General features: G+C 40.5%; 1 protein-coding gene across 1 annotated transcript; it reads right to left on the bottom strand.

Annotated features, from left to right (window-relative positions):
* Nucleotides 1-6,517: 6,517 nt before the first annotated feature.
* Nucleotides 6,518-15,293, bottom strand: MPLKIP (M-phase specific PLK1 interacting protein). The gene is made up of 2 exons (XM_084202050.1): nucleotides 14,890-15,293; nucleotides 6,518-8,686 (listed from the first exon to the last, which is right to left on the bottom strand). The coding sequence occupies exons 1-2, from the start codon at nucleotides 15,241-15,243 to the stop codon at nucleotides 8,483-8,485; spliced, it is 558 nt and encodes a 185-aa protein (XP_084058176.1). The 5' UTR covers nucleotides 15,244-15,293; the 3' UTR covers nucleotides 6,518-8,482.
* Between the last annotated feature and the right edge of the window lie 1,693 nt (nucleotides 15,294-16,986).

Raw genomic sequence — 16,986 nt, 5'->3', positions numbered from 1 at the left:
CTCACTCTTTGGGACTCAATATGTATAGATACTACTTGGAACTTTAAAATCAAATTTTCTTTACCATTTTGAAAGATCCTTAAAACTTGCAACTAGTAAAAAGAAATAATAACCAAAAATTCAACAGGACCTCAGGACAAAAATAATAAAGCAGGAGTATGAAAACTGCAGGCAGAAAAAGCAGCAGACGTTACAGATTGAAGTACCTTTGTAAATTGCTTTGCAATTAATGTTGCAACAACAACATTATTATAAAAGATGGTCACAGGCAGCTCCCGTTCTAAGATTCACTGTTGGAAAAGCTCACTGGAATTAACTTTCTTGTTCCAGCCATCAGCAAGCTTAGTTTGAAACACATTTTAAACTATCCAATCTTAATCTGTATGATTTGAAAGCACTTGTATTTGCTTTGTCAGAACTAGGGGAACAGTGATAGTTCAGAATCGAAAAATCTTCTTGTGATACACATAGCTCTGAATCATAAATTAAATGGTTTTTTTAATAATAAATCAATACATAAAGAATAAAAAAAAAATTATGGATAGCTTAAGTCGGAAAAGAGTGGAAGTCTTTTAAGAGAGAAATATCTGGTTCAACTGAAGTGTCAGCCACAGAAAGAATATTGGGCATTACTTGTGGAAAGTGACTCCAGAAAAAATGCAGGGCTTGGCCACAATGTTGAGGAGCCTGTGGAGAAACAGAGTGAGAGAATGAATGCAGGTCTTACCTTACCTTTCTTCAGCCTTCTACCCTTTTGTGTCCCTTATGGGGACACTTTTAATATGTTCTGGACTCTTGCCCATGTTCTGTGCTGATGCTTTGTGCTATTACAAATGACTGAAAACGACTGGTGCAAATGGTGTGTTTTTGAAGGTGCAGACCCTTTCACCTCATTGTCTCCACGCCAGGAGGTGCTTGAGGGGCAAATTGGCTGAACTGATGACCCTTGCGAGGCCTGAAACTGGATTATTTATTTTGGGATGCTTACCTAGAAACAGTCTAGTTGCTGTTTAAGCCATATGCTTTGACTAGATGTGTTTCTGCTGTTTTTCTCTGATATATTAATACAGTTAAAAGGACACCAGAACCTTACTTTTTCCTTCTGCTCATTGAAGGGTTTCCAGACTGAAAGCAGTTGCTCTGTAGCAGATATTTGGGCTGTTCAAAAGCGTCTAAGTAGAATTTAGCACTGAAGTAAGTAGCGCTGGACTGAAGTTGAACTGTCTTTTCAAACTGGCAGTAAATGAATAAGTATATTGAATAGGAAAGGTCCCTAGGCAGACAACCTTTTGATTTCTGCTGTCCACCAAACTCCCTTCTCTCAGAAATGCAGATCTGCTTTCTTGTCATTCATGGATTTAAAAACAGTAATACATCCTGTGGCTGCTGGAGCAAGAATAGCTGACTTTTTTTCTTTCATGAGGTAGTTTTCCTCCATCCAACTTGGTGTACTATCGATGAAGCTACCTTTAGTGGAAATGTAAGTATTTATAGATGGTTGTGTTGGGAAGCTACCAGAAAGAACTGGGATTTATGCAACATTTTCCCTGTGCCTTCTTCTTATACACTTTTTCTGTTGTCTTTTAGAGTGACTTTGCCTGTTTATTATTGCTAAATTAGCAATGTTTAACACAGATTTGAGCACCACTTGTCTGCATGTTCAGTGGTGGCTTTTTTTAAATCTGAAGGGTGGTCACTATGGCAAGGTCATGTCTGTGTTTTACAGTTCTCACGGCACATCTGACAACAAAAGTCCACCACTCAACCAATGCAGGCTAATTTAGAGGAGTCAGCAGGGATCTGTGTGATTTTACTTGTTGTCACAATTCTGTCATCTCTAGCAATGTAAACTAAAAGGACCTGAATGTGGGGGGCTGTAGGGACTGAATGTGCTGGGTGGTTGGATGATACTGATTCCATCAAACCCTCCAGCAGAGTCCTGAAGGGTGGAGAGAACCTATTCCAATGGAAAGGGGAGGGGGGGTATGCTTATATCCATGGAAAATCAAGGCAGAAGAGCCTTAACTTATGGCTGCTGTATGGACAGTACTGAAAAAAAAAGGTGTGTGTGGGGGGGTAAAGCGACAATTGAAAACTCTCTGGAGAGGAAAAATTAGGGTAAGACTGCCTAAGTTATTTCTCTGGATAGTTAGGTGGGATTGTGTGTGTTAAAGAAAAACAACCACTTTTGGTAGGTCCCTTTAAACTGTTTGCTTGAAATATAAAGTACACAAAGCCTTGTGGATATACCTAATAATGTACTAGAATCTACTTTGCAAGCTGTAAGACCACAGAGATTTGGTTAATGTGTACTGGGATGATCCAATAGCAGAGAGAAACTAAACTGGGCTGTTACCAGTAGTACATTCACAAAGTACAGACAGTAACTATTTCTTCCTCACGTCACAGAAGTGAGGATGACAGGGTACAGGACAGCCAATGTATAAAACATGCAGCAATTGTTGTGAGAGGAAATTAAAAACCATCAGAAAATGCAACCAGATGCAGTAGGTACCTTGAAAACACAGATTCAAAGGTTCTTTGCACAAGCTTTCTACGTGCTGGTATTTTATTTTAGAAACTATTCTAAGTACAGGAATGCTGCTGGTAGTGTGAGGTGTCTTCAGTTCCAACAGGGACACAATTTGGCAGCTCATTCATGTGTAAACAGTTATCAGAGTTTCTTAACCTGTTACCCATAGTGCGCAAACAGCTTTCCAACATGTGGAAATTAACAAGCCAATAATTTCCCTTAGTGTAATTTAATTGCCACAGGAATAATCAGGAGGCTATTAAAAATTTACAGACAAGGGAAACAGCCTTAGGAAAGTGCAATGCCAAGCAATCAATAGATTCGCAGTGCCTTCTTATAGTTATTAACTCAAGTTGTACTCTAGGACCATTTGCACATGTTAATTCTCCCTTATATCTTTGTTACAATCCCTGAGATTTTCAAATCCTGTTTTTTCTTAGCTTAAAAAAAAAAAGGCAAAGAAACTAAACTTCACAGACAAGTGATGAAGACAGTCTCTTCTGCAAACTCAGCTGTAGGAATAGTAACATTAATTTCCAGCATCTGTTAAGGGAATACAGCTCAAAGCCTTCTTTTACACCAACCTAAAAACTTCATAAAGCCACAGGAGGCGGTGGCTTGATTTAAGAACACTGCAATTGCTACTTACAATCCATTTATTAATGATACTACTCCCAAGCTGGCAATCAGTGCTTTTTAAAGCTTATGTCAGCCCTGTTATTTGTACTTTATGCTGTGCAGTCATCTGCAGAAGCTGTCAATTAGCTTGATTCCTCTTCCCTTGTTTTAAGGGAAGTTTTAAGCAGCTCTGTGATGCTTGAAAAGAGAACAATTTGCCATCAGTGTGAAAGAGATTTTGTTCTTCCCCTTACTGGTATACTAACAGTTCCATCCACTCCATGTTCAGCAGTTTGAACTCATAGGAATCTCCTCATACATACAACAAGGATTTGAACCCATTGACTCTACAGTAACAGCTTTTAACTACTTTGAATACACAGCAATTAGACTGTGGCAAAATACAGACGGATAGCAGGTTTAAGTGCAGTTTAATACAGCATCAAACAGCATGGTTCCTGCTACACAGAAGCAGGGTAGTACATAAAGATTTTTGATGCAGATTATAATAGCAGGACTGTCAGCAGCACTAACACAAATTTCACTCTGGAACTGTACTGGAATGACCCCTTTTAGCTGCAGGAGTTACATTCTTGTATACAAATGTTTACATTACTAGTTGAGAACAACAATGTGCAACAGCCACAGATGAATAAAAAAAGGGCAGTGGAATTCACCTGTGATTTTACTGCAGAAGATGCTGATGAAATTTAAAATCCAGGATGTGCACTAACCAATGCCCTGATTGGGTATGAACCCCACACAGAGCTGGTGAAGCGAAATGGATTACTATTTGTCTCAGAACAGGTCCTGGAATGGCCAAAGTCTAGGCGTAACCTCTAGGACAGGAAGGGTGGCCACACACCAAACATCTGCCCAGCTGTCTCTAGCCCAGGAGGCAAAGGTTTCTTAGCATCATCAAGGAAGCAATGGGGATAAGATAAAGCCTTTTCTGCCAGATCTAAAATAGATGAGTCAGCATCAGTTTAAAGGGAAGGCCTAAATTTGAAGTCTAACACAAGAGTTATTCATTTTGTAAAAGAAAATTCAGACGTTCAGATTGAAAAATTATTGGTAAATTTTAAGTCAGCAAAACACACATTTAAGTGAAAATGGCAGAGAATGAAACTGAATCTGTTTGTGCCTTTTGAGACATACATACAAGAAGTTACTCTAGGCAAAAAAAATTTGGTTGTGAATTAATGACTGAATGCTAAAACTGCATTACTGTTGAGCGTAAACACAACTTTATTTCTTTCATTTCTTGTGCTGTAAAAAGTTGTTTGAACAATCTCAAATGACAATAAAGTTCATCTAGTTCCCTATGTCAATTGGTATGCAAGTTTCTGAAAGCCTGAGATATGAAAATCATTACACGATTCTTCACCCATTAGTGTAGGCAATCCTCCCTTTCCTCTGCCAGTTCCAAGAAGATAGAAGGAAGGCAAGCACCAAGATTTGGGGAAAAGAGAACAGTCTTTACTCTTGAGAATTTTGGAATATATTCTAAAAGTTCAATTCATTAAGTCATGTATAAAAGCACACGTATGAATCTGAAGTCAGAGCAATTGCTGGGCAGAGGAATAAACTGCAGTGCTGGTAAAAAGCACTCATAGATAAATGGATGACAGAATTTTCAAACTGCAACATTAGATACTTACATATTCCAGTTGCATGAGTAAATCCTCTGACTTCTGTGCGATTACTCTGAAGCACAGCTTGAATATCAAACACAGCATAAAAAAATCTTTTCTTTAGAAGGAAGGTGAGCAGCTACTTGTAGAATTTCCCATAATGCATTTTTCAAATGCTCCCCCCTCTGATTTCTACTGAAATAATTTATATAAGGTTAAGAGCACATAAAGATGTCCTTAACAAGACAAGCAATCTGACTGCAAAAGTAGCTATCCATTCTGCTGACCAGACACATTTTGCCTGCTAAGCGTTCGCAGCTTTGACATTAGGAAAATGCTACATCTCAATGTATTACTTCTAATTCTAAAGAGGAAGAGTTTAACATGAACTTTTAAAATCCCATTTTAATTTAAACTTTAATATGCTAAATTATTTAACAATTTCAATGCATGTACTGAGTGCCACAGAAGAATGAATATTCCATATTATAAAGCTGGAATGAAAACCCAAACCTGAAGTTTGAACTGTTATAGTGCACATCCTGAGGTTACTACCCACGCACTGTACTGGTGCATTACACATGTTCTCAGATGATTTAAGTTCTTGTTACTGTTAATGCAGTAGTGACGCAGTTCAATTTTAAACACAGGAGCAAACAGCAACAAGTGAAATAATTTTTTGCTGGAAAAGTTAGTCATGAGTTACACTTCTTTACAACAACTGAAGAGAAAGTCAAATGGACTTGACAGACAAACACAAGGCAAACAAAACAGAATGGTAAAGCGTATGAACCCAAACTTCTGAAAAAGAAGCTAACTTACCTTCAAAACTATGAAGTCTGTTGAAGAAAGAGCAATGCCCAGATATTGTGTTCATTACAGAAGAATCCCTTCATTCACAAGACATAAGCACTATTTTGTTTCATGGGCTCATGAAAAAATTATGTATTTTGTGCTTTACATTTTATCATCACATGCTATTTCCAGAGTCATAGTGGAACTATGAAGTGGCTTCATTAACAAATGAGGAAGTAACATATCCTCTCTCCATCAGATGTTTGCCAAATGGTAAAAAGAAAAAAAAACTGGTGAGGAGGTATGTTCTTAAGCTTCATAGATATCATGGCAAAAAAGGCAAAGCTTAAATTTACTTTAAGAATATTATATTTATAGTTCTGAACACATGTTCATGCATTTTACAGCTCTCCAACAATGACATATTTAAATTTACTGTAATTACAGAATTTCTCCCAGAAGCCAGAAAGGTAAATAATTTTAAAGTTTCTGGTGCTGATTCTTGACCAAATGACCGTAATCTTTAGCAGTATGATGTACTTAAAATTGTTGAGTCATATCCCGAAGTGCACTGAAGCAGCAATTTAACAGATGACATAGTGGAAGTTCTGTACGGATTAAACAGTGTTTCATAATTATTTCCTCAGTTCTCTTTCTGGAACATTTACCTTCACTGATGTCTGACACCTGTTTCCAGGAGTTAAGAGTTATTATCAGAGGAGTCTGGCTTTGATGCCTGGGTCAACTGCAATGCCAAAGTGGAAAAATCCACCTTTGCAATGTGCAAGGGCAGCTCATACTGGCTACTCTGTACGAAGTCCCAGCTCTAACAGTCTCTTTTCTCTCAGGAATCCCTTTCCTTTCTCCCTTCCAAACCCAGACTCTTATCATATCTAACTGAGAACACATAATAGATTCACTCTTAAATAAAATCATATCTGTTTCTCCAAGATCACCATATATTGCAAAAAATAAATTGCATTTCAATTACATGGGAAACAGCAAGGAAACAGGGCACTTGTTAAGCACACTGCAACATTTTTTTTTCTGTGAGCTTAACAGCACCTGACAAGGTTTAAAAAACAAAAAAGGAAAGAAAAATTTACACTTCAACCTTTACAATGATGTTGATTAACTTATGTATAAATTCTACAACTTGTCAAGTCATCTCAGTTTAGCTGGTATCTATTAAAGATAACAATACCACAATAGCTGCCATTTAAGGCACCATTTTTTTACTTCTGGGATGAAGATTTAACCACTCTTGATATCTAGCAGGCATTATGTCCTCGGTCCTTGAGGCAGCCCTTTTGGATATAGTACTAAAATAATAGGGTGAACTGGGGCAAGACACAAGTGGCACACTTTAGATTGTGGTCCTAAGAGTACAAGAGACTCAGAACATTTGAACATACTAAGCTCCTCTTACGGTTTGAAGTTGCTCCTGAAGGCAATATTAACCTAACACATCTTATGCTGAAACAGATAAAGAGTACAGAGGACTATTCTACCTCAGCAAAAGACAAGTTACTAAGAACAGTTTAATGGGATTTCCTGTGCTTTCCTACCTAATCGTGCCTCAGGACTACAAAAATATGTTTTAAGTACATAAGAAGCTTAAAAAAACACATGTATTTTGAAAACTAAACTAATGGTTTTATTTAACAAAGTTTTTACACTCTACCTTGGTTTAAAAGCCAAGATCAACAAACAAATGCTACGTTCAACAACAAATTTATCTAACTACTGCAGGCTTAACATGGCAAGTTAAGAACATGCCTGTAGCCGGAACTATGTCTTTTTTATTCTAGATTATGATATTCACTCCTGGATATAAGCATGGATCTTCCATGTAAAGACAAGTTCTAAAAAAACCAAAGCATTTCTTCCCTCTTCAGTATAAAAATATAGCATATACACACACAAAACAATTCTCCTGACAATGCTGCCTGCTCTAAGTAAAAATAAAAAATAATTGAAAAATATAAAATGGATTAAAAAAAGATGCTATGCATGTACTAATGGCAACTGAGTAACAAAAACTGTCACTCATTCTGTACTATTCTAGCAGGTGGATCCAGAAAGAACATTTGCATTTACTTAAGCTTGATCTTTTATGCGTTCTTTAGACTTAAATTGTCAGTGAACAGACCTGTTACTATAATCCAGAAATTTCTAATATTGATCCAAATATATATATTTTTAAACACAAAAGCAAATAATTCCAGAATTAAGTTTGTGACTCAAGTTTGTTCAACAAACTAAACTTTCCAAAACCAATACAATTATTTCCTGAGATGGCTGAAAGTCATGTTTCAACTTCACAATACACTGCAATTAACAAAAATTATTATGCACAAAACCAGATGTTAACTACAGCATACAAGCACACATACAGAAGTCACCTAATTTCAGTGTTGTGAATTACTGTGTTAATGTGTTCACCTTAACAAAGCTCCTAAAATATTCTTTATACATTACAAAACAAGGATTTACAAAACTTTATTTCCAAGTTATTTCAATCTAAAAATGTTGAAACATAAAAAATACCACTTCCTAAAAGACTTTACATTAGAAGGCTAACAATCTGGCATGGGAGAGGTAAGTATATGGAAACTTGTTTTAACAGTCACAAATCAGTCGCTGGTGATTAAAGAACACTTTGTTCTTCAGAGCTGGTAGGCACTTCCACATAGCCAGAAATGTAAGTTTTCCTACCACTCCTTTTGCCTCCCATACATAAAAATATCCAATGCAATAAAAAAAGGAAGGATAAAAGGGTGGACATGTGATGAAATAAAAGTATTATCTAAGGTCTTGATTATTGTTCATCTTGTGTAAGTGTAAAGATTCTGTCCCAAAGTTTTCCTGACAAGAAGGAATTATTTGGCCTTTAAAAGTGTTAGCTGAAATACCTCCCTTTTTTACCAGTACATGTTGTTTGCTCACTGCTGTATTGCTGGTTTATGTCTGTAACAGACACTGGCTCTAGGCCAGCCCATGGGTCCTCAAGCATTGAAGGTCTGTAATAGTTTTCCACATCATTAGACACTCTTTTCTCTCTGCCATGCGCTGTACCAAATGGAGTAGATGTCCTGGGTGATCCCTTTGGAAGAAAACCATCAGGTAAAGAAACATTTAATAGTCTAATTCAAACTAAGAAAAAAAAAAGTAAAAAAAAATTAAATGTTTCCTTCTACTGTAGTAGAGCCCTGAAACTGATTATTAATTTTAATTACTACACCTCACTTGCATCTTCCTCAGGAAATGTTAACTATAATGTATTTAACTTATAAGTGATGATTTACCAGGATAAGAAAAAAGCACCACCCACAGTCTTCTCCCAAATACTTGTTTACATCACTCTGGCATATAGCTGCAGAAAAGCAGCTCATGCTATTTTTCATAATCTGTCAACAACATGTCTAAAAAAACCTGAACAACAAAACAGGGAGTTAGAGGCTGAGGAAGAGTTGACAATATTAAAAAGAGCAGAAGTCAAATATTAAGTACTTACAGATTGAACACAGCATTCTACAATGCAAACAGCTACAAAGAATTCATTGGGAAAAAAAATCCTCTTTTAACTAAACCAGTGTTCTGTGAAATTTGAGAACCAATGCCTTTATTTTATATACAATCTCAGTAGTAATCAGTGATTTAGTGGGTATTGGCTTTTGCAGGGAGCTTTTCATATTTGATTTTAAGATCACAATTGCTTCTGTAAAGCTGCTACAAGTCTGCAGCTTCAAGAGTGCTGTGACATAAAGGAGCTCCTATAATCATTTTCACCTGTTAGCATCATCCACTGTTCTCCTCAGATTCACTGCTCTAAAAGGTGAAGTTCTATCTAAATCTGTATTTATTTAAATTGTTTTAACTAAAGTTAAGCAACCCATACTACAGATACACAGTAATCTCCAAGCATGCCCATTGCATTCTGTATGGTAAGATCAACAGGATGCCTTGAGGCTGGTTATCAGATTTTGTAAAACAGGGTAAAAGCACTTGATAAATGGCTGCTTTCCCCCACAGCCCAGCCACACCTGAATTTCTGGATCAGCAGTGATAGTATTTGAATTTGACTTGTAAGCCCTAACAACACCTATGTAAATAGATCACGGGAAACAATTTCTGAGCAAAACTGAGACATGGTGCCATTAAGGGAAAGACGCAATGTTCAGCCAGAATAACAGATTTCACTCAAACAACTTGAACCTATTTCTGCTAACATGCTGGGGCAGGAACGTGTTGATGTGTTTCCAGGAAGAACTTTTCAGGAGCTCCTGAAGTTTGATGATAATGGATACATGATCAAATGTGGGAACATCCGTGACTTTTTTATAGGGCACTTGTTTCTAATGATTCTTTGCAGCTAGGTTATGTAGCTAAGAGGATGATCTTAACACACAAGAATTTCTAAAAGGTGATGAATTACTATACTGTGTCAAAGGCCATGAGGGTCAGAGAATCACTTCATAATATATCTAAAAACTCTTGAAGGGGCATGGAGTTTCCTAGAATAAGGGGACATGCTCTAGCAACAGTGAAATTTATGTTAATTACTCACATTAGTAGTGAAACAGCAGTACCCAGTGCATTCTGTCCTAAATAAACACAAAACCCCACCATCCCTAAACTACCACATTTAATGAAGACCTTTTAACTTTGACATTGTAAAACAGATTGAAAGTGAAGCTCATTTATTGCTGTGTTTAATCTGCAGAAGGCAAAAGAAACATGAGCTGATATAATGATCTGCAGTATACAGGGAAGGAACAAAATAATTCAATGGTAAGTCTCAATTGTATGGATTTATTTAATAATCTTTAATTTCATTACAGTATGATGCAGGTCATCAGTAACACTGACATTATACTAACATTTTAGCATTTTTGAAATATAGGAAATTTATTACTCTGTAACACAAGACTGATACCCTTCAGTACATGTTAAATTTAAGCATGTAGATTATTTAAATTTAGAATACTAGTTATCACATGCTTTTTCCCCTCTGAATTATTTTTAGGGACTAAACCAAAATGTGACTATTTACATTATAGACCTGTGGAAAAGGAAATCTGCTCTACCTGTACAAGTGAAACTATTCAGTACAAGAGGCACTATCTGGTAGCAAAGATAGCTTAAAAAAACTTTCTATTAGTTGTCACTTATGCCAACAGCATTTTCTCAATGAACTTTCCTTAAAAAAAACCCAATCCATTCTCAGTACTTTTTCTCTAGATAACAAATCTCTCTTTGGAGTAGAAAACAACAGCTTTTAGCACTATTCATTAAAAAGTTACTGAGTGGAGTAATATTGCCTTGAAATTGGGGACAGTCACTCCCTTTATCAGCTTGTTATTCACCTGATGTAATTACAGCTACTGGTATATGCACAAACCACAAAAACCACAACTGTACCATTTCAGAAAGGTGACATTTCTTTTACTTTCTGTAACAATTTTTGATCCATACCATTCCATAGCTGCTGCCAGCAGCTAGTTCAATAGTTCCTGCTGAGTGTAGGGAATAAAATATTACCACTAAGTGAATTCTAAGTGGAGATGAAAAATGCAACAAAGACAAATAACAGAATGGTTTGGGTTGGAAGGGACCTTAAAGATCATCTAGTTCCAACTTTCCTCCCAATGGCACGGACACGCCCCACTAGGCTGGGCTGCTGAAAGCCCCATCCAGCCTGGCCTTGAACAATGCCTGGGATGGTGCATCCACAGCTTCTCTGGGCAACCTGTTCCAGTGCCTTACCAACCTCACAGTAAAAAGCTTCTCCCTAATATCTGATGTAAACTTGCTCTCTCACAGTTTAAAGGTATTCTCCCTTGTCCTGTCACTACAGGCCCTTGTTTCCAGAAACATGTTTTCATAAAATATAAAGCAGAAGCACCTCTGTGGAAAAAAGAGAAAGTGCTGTAAACTACTGGCCATATAAAGGTTGAGTAAGCCATTTCAGAAAAAACAAGCTCAGTATGTTTTTCTTCAAGTTTTCTGTTTGTTTCAAAGAATGAAAGTCTTTGAGCGCAAAATGAGTACAGAATACTAATGGCATGACATTAATAGAACACTAAAGTGTAAACATAAACTGTCTTTTGGATTTTCCAACGAAATTTTAAAGGGCCACTTAAGACTTTGATCTCAAAAGTGACTGTAGCATCATAAATATCAAAGGCACTGGAGTTCACTTAACAGGATCTGCAGAGGAGAGGGGACAATGCACATTCCTCACAAGAAACCTGATGCTTAGAAAATGCAGAAAGGCTTTCTACCTTAATCTATTTACGGCCTCACGGGCAGAGATCCTTGTCCACACCAAAGCAGATGAGGACTCATGATTTATGAGACTTACTCCCTCTGTGACTGCCTCTACTACCCTCCCAGGCAGAACAGCTCATGTGTACACACAAAGTGCAGACTCACACATTTCTTCAGTCCTGGGCAAAGCTACAAACATTGAATACTCTTCGAGTCTCTGAAGGAGTTGCCATCAGGCCAGTGCTCCTAAACTACACACAAGGTCTAAAGAAGGAAAGGGGAGAAGGGAAGATGTTGTGACAGTCTGAGACTGGATTCAAACTTGTACCTTTATGTCATATTTCTCACCTAAGAATGTAACCTGACTTCTTCTTACATCAAGAATGGAGCCTATGGGAGGTTCCCATCCTCAGGTGCTGACATGAAACAGTTCTGACTAAAACTAAAGACAAAAGGATTCCTGCATATTCTTCTTCTCATTAATTCTAAGGCAGTGTCGTAGGTTGACAAGGAAGTGAGTTTTTCGGTAAGTTATAGCCAAACCAATCAGCGGTCACATTTGAATACTGACACCTGCTGTAACCACTGAAGACATGGATATGCCTCTGAGAACACAGGGAGCTAAAAGCAGAGAACTCCCAGAGGACTTTCTTTTTCCTTCCAGTCAGTGCCGAGTTTGGAGCTCCCCTGCCCAGCCACAGGCTGGGTGGGGGAGGGGAAGCCAGGCGGTGAGGCAGAGGTAGGCCAGGTGCCCTGGACACAGAAGGGGGGTGAAGGGAATGGAAATGGAACCCGGCCAGCCCCTGCAGGATGGAGAAACACGGGGATGGCCCCAGAGAGAGAGAGAGAGCCTGTGACACCTTGAAATTCGGTATCATGTGCTGGCAGCAGGGAGGCAGAGGAGAAGGGGGGGGAAGGTGCACAGCCATGGGGGTCCCGGGCAGGCCGCTGTGAGATTTCAGCCCGAGATTTTAACCCTTTCTTAGACAAAGAAAACTTTGCAAAACACTAATCCTCCTTGATCTGAAAGAAAAGAGAGACAGCCTGGGACCTGAGATGTCACAAGAAGATGGGAAAGAATCCTAGGTAGGAAGAGATGATGGAGTGGCCCTTGGCTGGACTGAACCAATATTCCTGTAACACAGAGACTGCATTTAGGGAGATGCAATGGCTTGGAGCCAAGAGAGTGATCTGCCAGTGCAGGAGTGAGAGTGACCTGCTGCAGCGATGCCAGGTGCAGGAGTGAAGTGAACAGAGAAAGATGTGGAGGGTGTGGTGGTGCCCTCTGTCTTCAGGGAAGAAGAAGATCTCTGTTCTGAAGACCCTCGGACCCAAGGGAGGTGAAAACCGGTGGGACTGTTGTCCCAAAATGAGACACTGTTGTATTTTAGTACTTGGCAAAGCACCCTTAAAAGGAACCCTGGTCCATGGACGGCGGTGAGAGCAATGTACATGGAAGGAGGATGCCATGATGGCAGATCTTCTCCAGGCGGTGCCACGTGTGACATGGAAACATGAGAGGTTTCAACTGTGTAAAAGAGGGACTCCTCTCTCCCTTGATGAACTGAGAATTGATTATCTGACAGGCGTGAGAATCCAAGGTTTTGTCTCATTGTGCTTTGGTGGAAATTGGGTGGGGGGAGGAGGAATGTCTTGGAAGGTTTTCATTCTGCATTTTGTGTGTTCCTTTTGTTATAGTGTAGGTTAATAATGTTTTTTTTCTTTATTTCTACGCTTGAGCCTGCTCTGCTCGTTTCCTGGTCACATCTCACAGTAGCCATTTGAGAAAATACATTTTCAAGGGTGCACTGGCACTGCACCAGCGCCAACCCATGACAGGCAGGCTTTGAAAAGACCACTTAATTGAACACTCAAAGAGTGATCTTTTGAAGGGAAATTAGATATCAATGACATAAATTGTCCCTCCATAATCTACAGCAGAAATGCCACATGCCTGGCTTTTTCAAAAGGCACGGAGGTTATGCAATCTGTTGGCTTCCACACCAGGAAAGTGTCTGTTGTTGTGCTGAAGACAATGTATAAATTTTGTAATGATCCCCTTCTGCCAACTGTAAGATTTCTTAGTTAACTGCATCATAAGAAAATAACAAAATACTAGTCTTCAGTGGACATGTGACAATGCAGTGCAGGCACATTAAGATTTTTCTAATGTCTATTAAGATGTGACTTCATTATCATATTTAATCCTTCAAGTATCAATACGAGCACAAAAAATTTTTATCATTGTACTGCACGTGTCATTTGTTACACTTTTAAGGCTTCTCTAATATTGCATTAAGCCAGTTATATACATAAAGCTGCTATCCTGAGACCTGTCATCCCTGTGTGCTTTGCCAGTCACATGCTACAATTAACACAGCTGGAAAAAAGCTTAACTCGTAGAACCTGATGTTGCTGGCTTTCAGGAAGCTTTCAGCGCAAAGCAAAGACTTTAAAATGAGAGTCTATTACCACAACAGACGCTCTCATTTCTGCTTAAAGGACCTTCAGCTTAATTCTCTTTAAGAAAGCACTCCTTTTCTCTCCGTGTCCCTGAAAACTTCGCGTGGATAGGGCAGCTCCCACATTGGACAACAACACGGGAAAAGTAATCACACACCGCATTTCACCCCTGCATCAAAGAAAACTGATCAGAGGGAGGCGGGAAGGTGATTGCTGTCGTTTTGGCGGATGCTTAATTCTCTACCTTCATACGCCAGAATATGAAAAAGAAAGCTGCGCTTTTGTGTCTTCACAACCCGCCAGCCCACGGCCCTCTTCCCTCTCCTCATCTCACAGCTGCCTCTGCTCTGTCCGCCCTCTCTACTGCGGGGGAATGGGCGGGGGAAAAGCTGATGTTGCCCAGTGAGGTTCAAGCCTCGCTCTTCCCTGAAAATCCTGTTGGCGGGTGGATGCTGCGCTGACACAAGGCCCCGCTATGCCTTCCCCCAGCGGGCGACGGGCCTTAGAAGAAGCAGCCGCAGCCTCCCTCCCGCCCTCCTTCCTCCCCGTGTCCCTCCTCGCCCTGCCCCATACCTGGAAGTGCCTCTGGAAGCCGCCGGGCGAGCGCTTGTGCTGCGGCGGCGGGTGCAGAGGCGCTCCGGCCGGGGACGCGCCGCCGTACGGAGCCGGGTACCGGGGACTGACGCTCTGCGGCCTGCGCGGGGTCTGCGCCCCCGGCGAGGGGCTCCCGAAGCGCCCGTGGAACCCGGGGCCTCGGGGCGAGAGGCCGCTGCCGTACGGCCCGGAACGGTGGCCGTAGGGCGGCGTGTGGTGGGGGCTCCCGTAGCCCCGCGGAGAGGGCGGCATGGGTCCTCCGCCGGAGGGGGGGCTCCGGAAGCCGCCGCCCGCGTAGGGAGGTGTCGGTGCGCGGAATCCCGGCCGGTACATGGCCGGGACAGGCCGGGAATGGCGGCGGCGGGAGCGGAACCTGTGCGATGGCGGCGGCGCCGCGTCCGCCTTTTTCTCTTCCCCCGCCTCTTCCCCGCCAGGCGGGCGGGCGGCAGGTTCCGGCCTCCAAACGTTCCGCGGCGGGAGGGCGAGGCGCCGTCCGTCCCATCCCGCCTGGAAGCGGGAGGCGGCAGAGACGGCCCGGCAGCCTCGCACGGCCACCCGGCGCGCCGAGTCCCGGCGGTTCTGCGCGCTGTCAGCTGAAGAGGAGTAACCTGCAGCAGGAGTCTCAGAAGATGCCTGGTAACTCAGATCATGGGGCTCACGGCGTCCGTGGGCTCAGCCTGGCTGTCCGCGAATGCCCGCGGTTCTACAGCTGCTAAAAAACAGCGAAATGAACTCCTGTACAGCAAAGCGAGGGTTTGCCTCACATTTCTTGTCACTTCAGATGTGCTCATTGTGCACCTTTGTTCTGGAGTCTGAGCCCGCAAATGCTACGTGTTGCGGCAGTCCCGACTGAAAAAGCAGAGTGACATTTAAAGAGCACTTTAGTGAAAGGATTTTCCTCAAAATCAGTTTGAACTGTCGGCAATTAAGTGAGTGGTATCTCAGGCAAAGACTTACTCATACAAACTCATACAAACTGTTTTGTAGGAGAACTCCACATTTAGCACAAAGTCAGTTTAACAATGTTATTTATTACCATTCCTGCTCTGTTCTCAGGTACATATTGATGCAAATCCGCAACGGCTCTGTAAAAAATGGTAAAGCTTTTTTTATTGTTATTTATTTCTGTCAGTACAACAAAGCACTACTCGGTTTAAGGACATTGCCACATAGGAAAATTAAGAAGGGCTTTCAGAACAGCAGTTAACAAAAGTTAACTATTAAAATAAGCAATTTTCAAACAGGTTTTGGTTTGGTTTTTTACAATGTGTTTGTTACAACAAACACTAAATTTGCATTCACAGGGAACTCACCTCCCCACTATGTTATACAATCTTTCTGTGAAAAATGAGGCAATATCTTTTAAATTCTAAAATGGAAAGAGACTAAACCTGCTCATTTACATTTTTTGATAATCATTTAGTCTAGAAGACTATCTGTTTTTATTGTGCACACAGGGAAAGCCATGTCTACAGAAGACAGTTTATCAATGTAAGTTACCAAATTAGCTGTCTCATTCCAGAAAAGCACCGTTCAATTTAAACCCTTTTCACACCACATGAATTAGAAATACGTACCGTTGTGCACATGTTGAGTTACACTGGGCTAATTATGCTGATTAATTTCTTCTTGTTGGCCAGTCTTTAAGCATCCATGTAGTACTTTTGATTACACACAGCACGTCCAGTCAACAAACCTGTCATGTATATTTCTCTATGTTATTCCTCAGCATTTAGGCAGACTGACATGTGACATGTCTTAAGCCTGTGCTGTTCATCATGCTCATTTTCAAGCAGTCAGAAGTTTCGTCTGCTTTTGAGATACAGGAGTTGTCTTATCCTCACATATTTCTGACAGACAAATGCCGAACCTCTGTGCAGGCTTTTTTATCCTGTTAGAGAGGCAAGAAGACACCCTGGTGTTCCTGTAAGAAGCCTTCTGCTCTGTCCTAACACAGACTAAAAGTAGTCTGAGGGTACTTCGTTCAGGGAAGAGTTGCTCAAAGGTCAGTTCAAGCTAATCCTTCCATAACTACACCCAGCTGAAGATACAACTTACAGCGTAAGTGGTATTGCA

Source organism: Fringilla coelebs, assembly GCF_963513975.1.
Source record: "Fringilla coelebs genome assembly, chromosome: 1".
NCBI lineage: Eukaryota > Metazoa > Chordata > Aves > Passeriformes > Fringillidae > Fringilla > Fringilla coelebs.
This window is presented reverse-complemented; position numbering and strand designations above follow the sequence as displayed.

Excerpts from the sequence above, each read along its gene's own strand:
- MPLKIP (XM_084202050.1), bottom strand. The coding sequence starts at position 15,243 with ATGTACCGGCCGGGATTCCGCGCACCGACACCTCCCTACGCGGGCGGC. Across the intron at positions 8,687-14,889 it reads GCTTCCAGAGGCACTTCCAG|GGATCACCCAGGACATCTAC; the intron begins GTATGGGGCAGG and ends TTTCTTCCAAAG.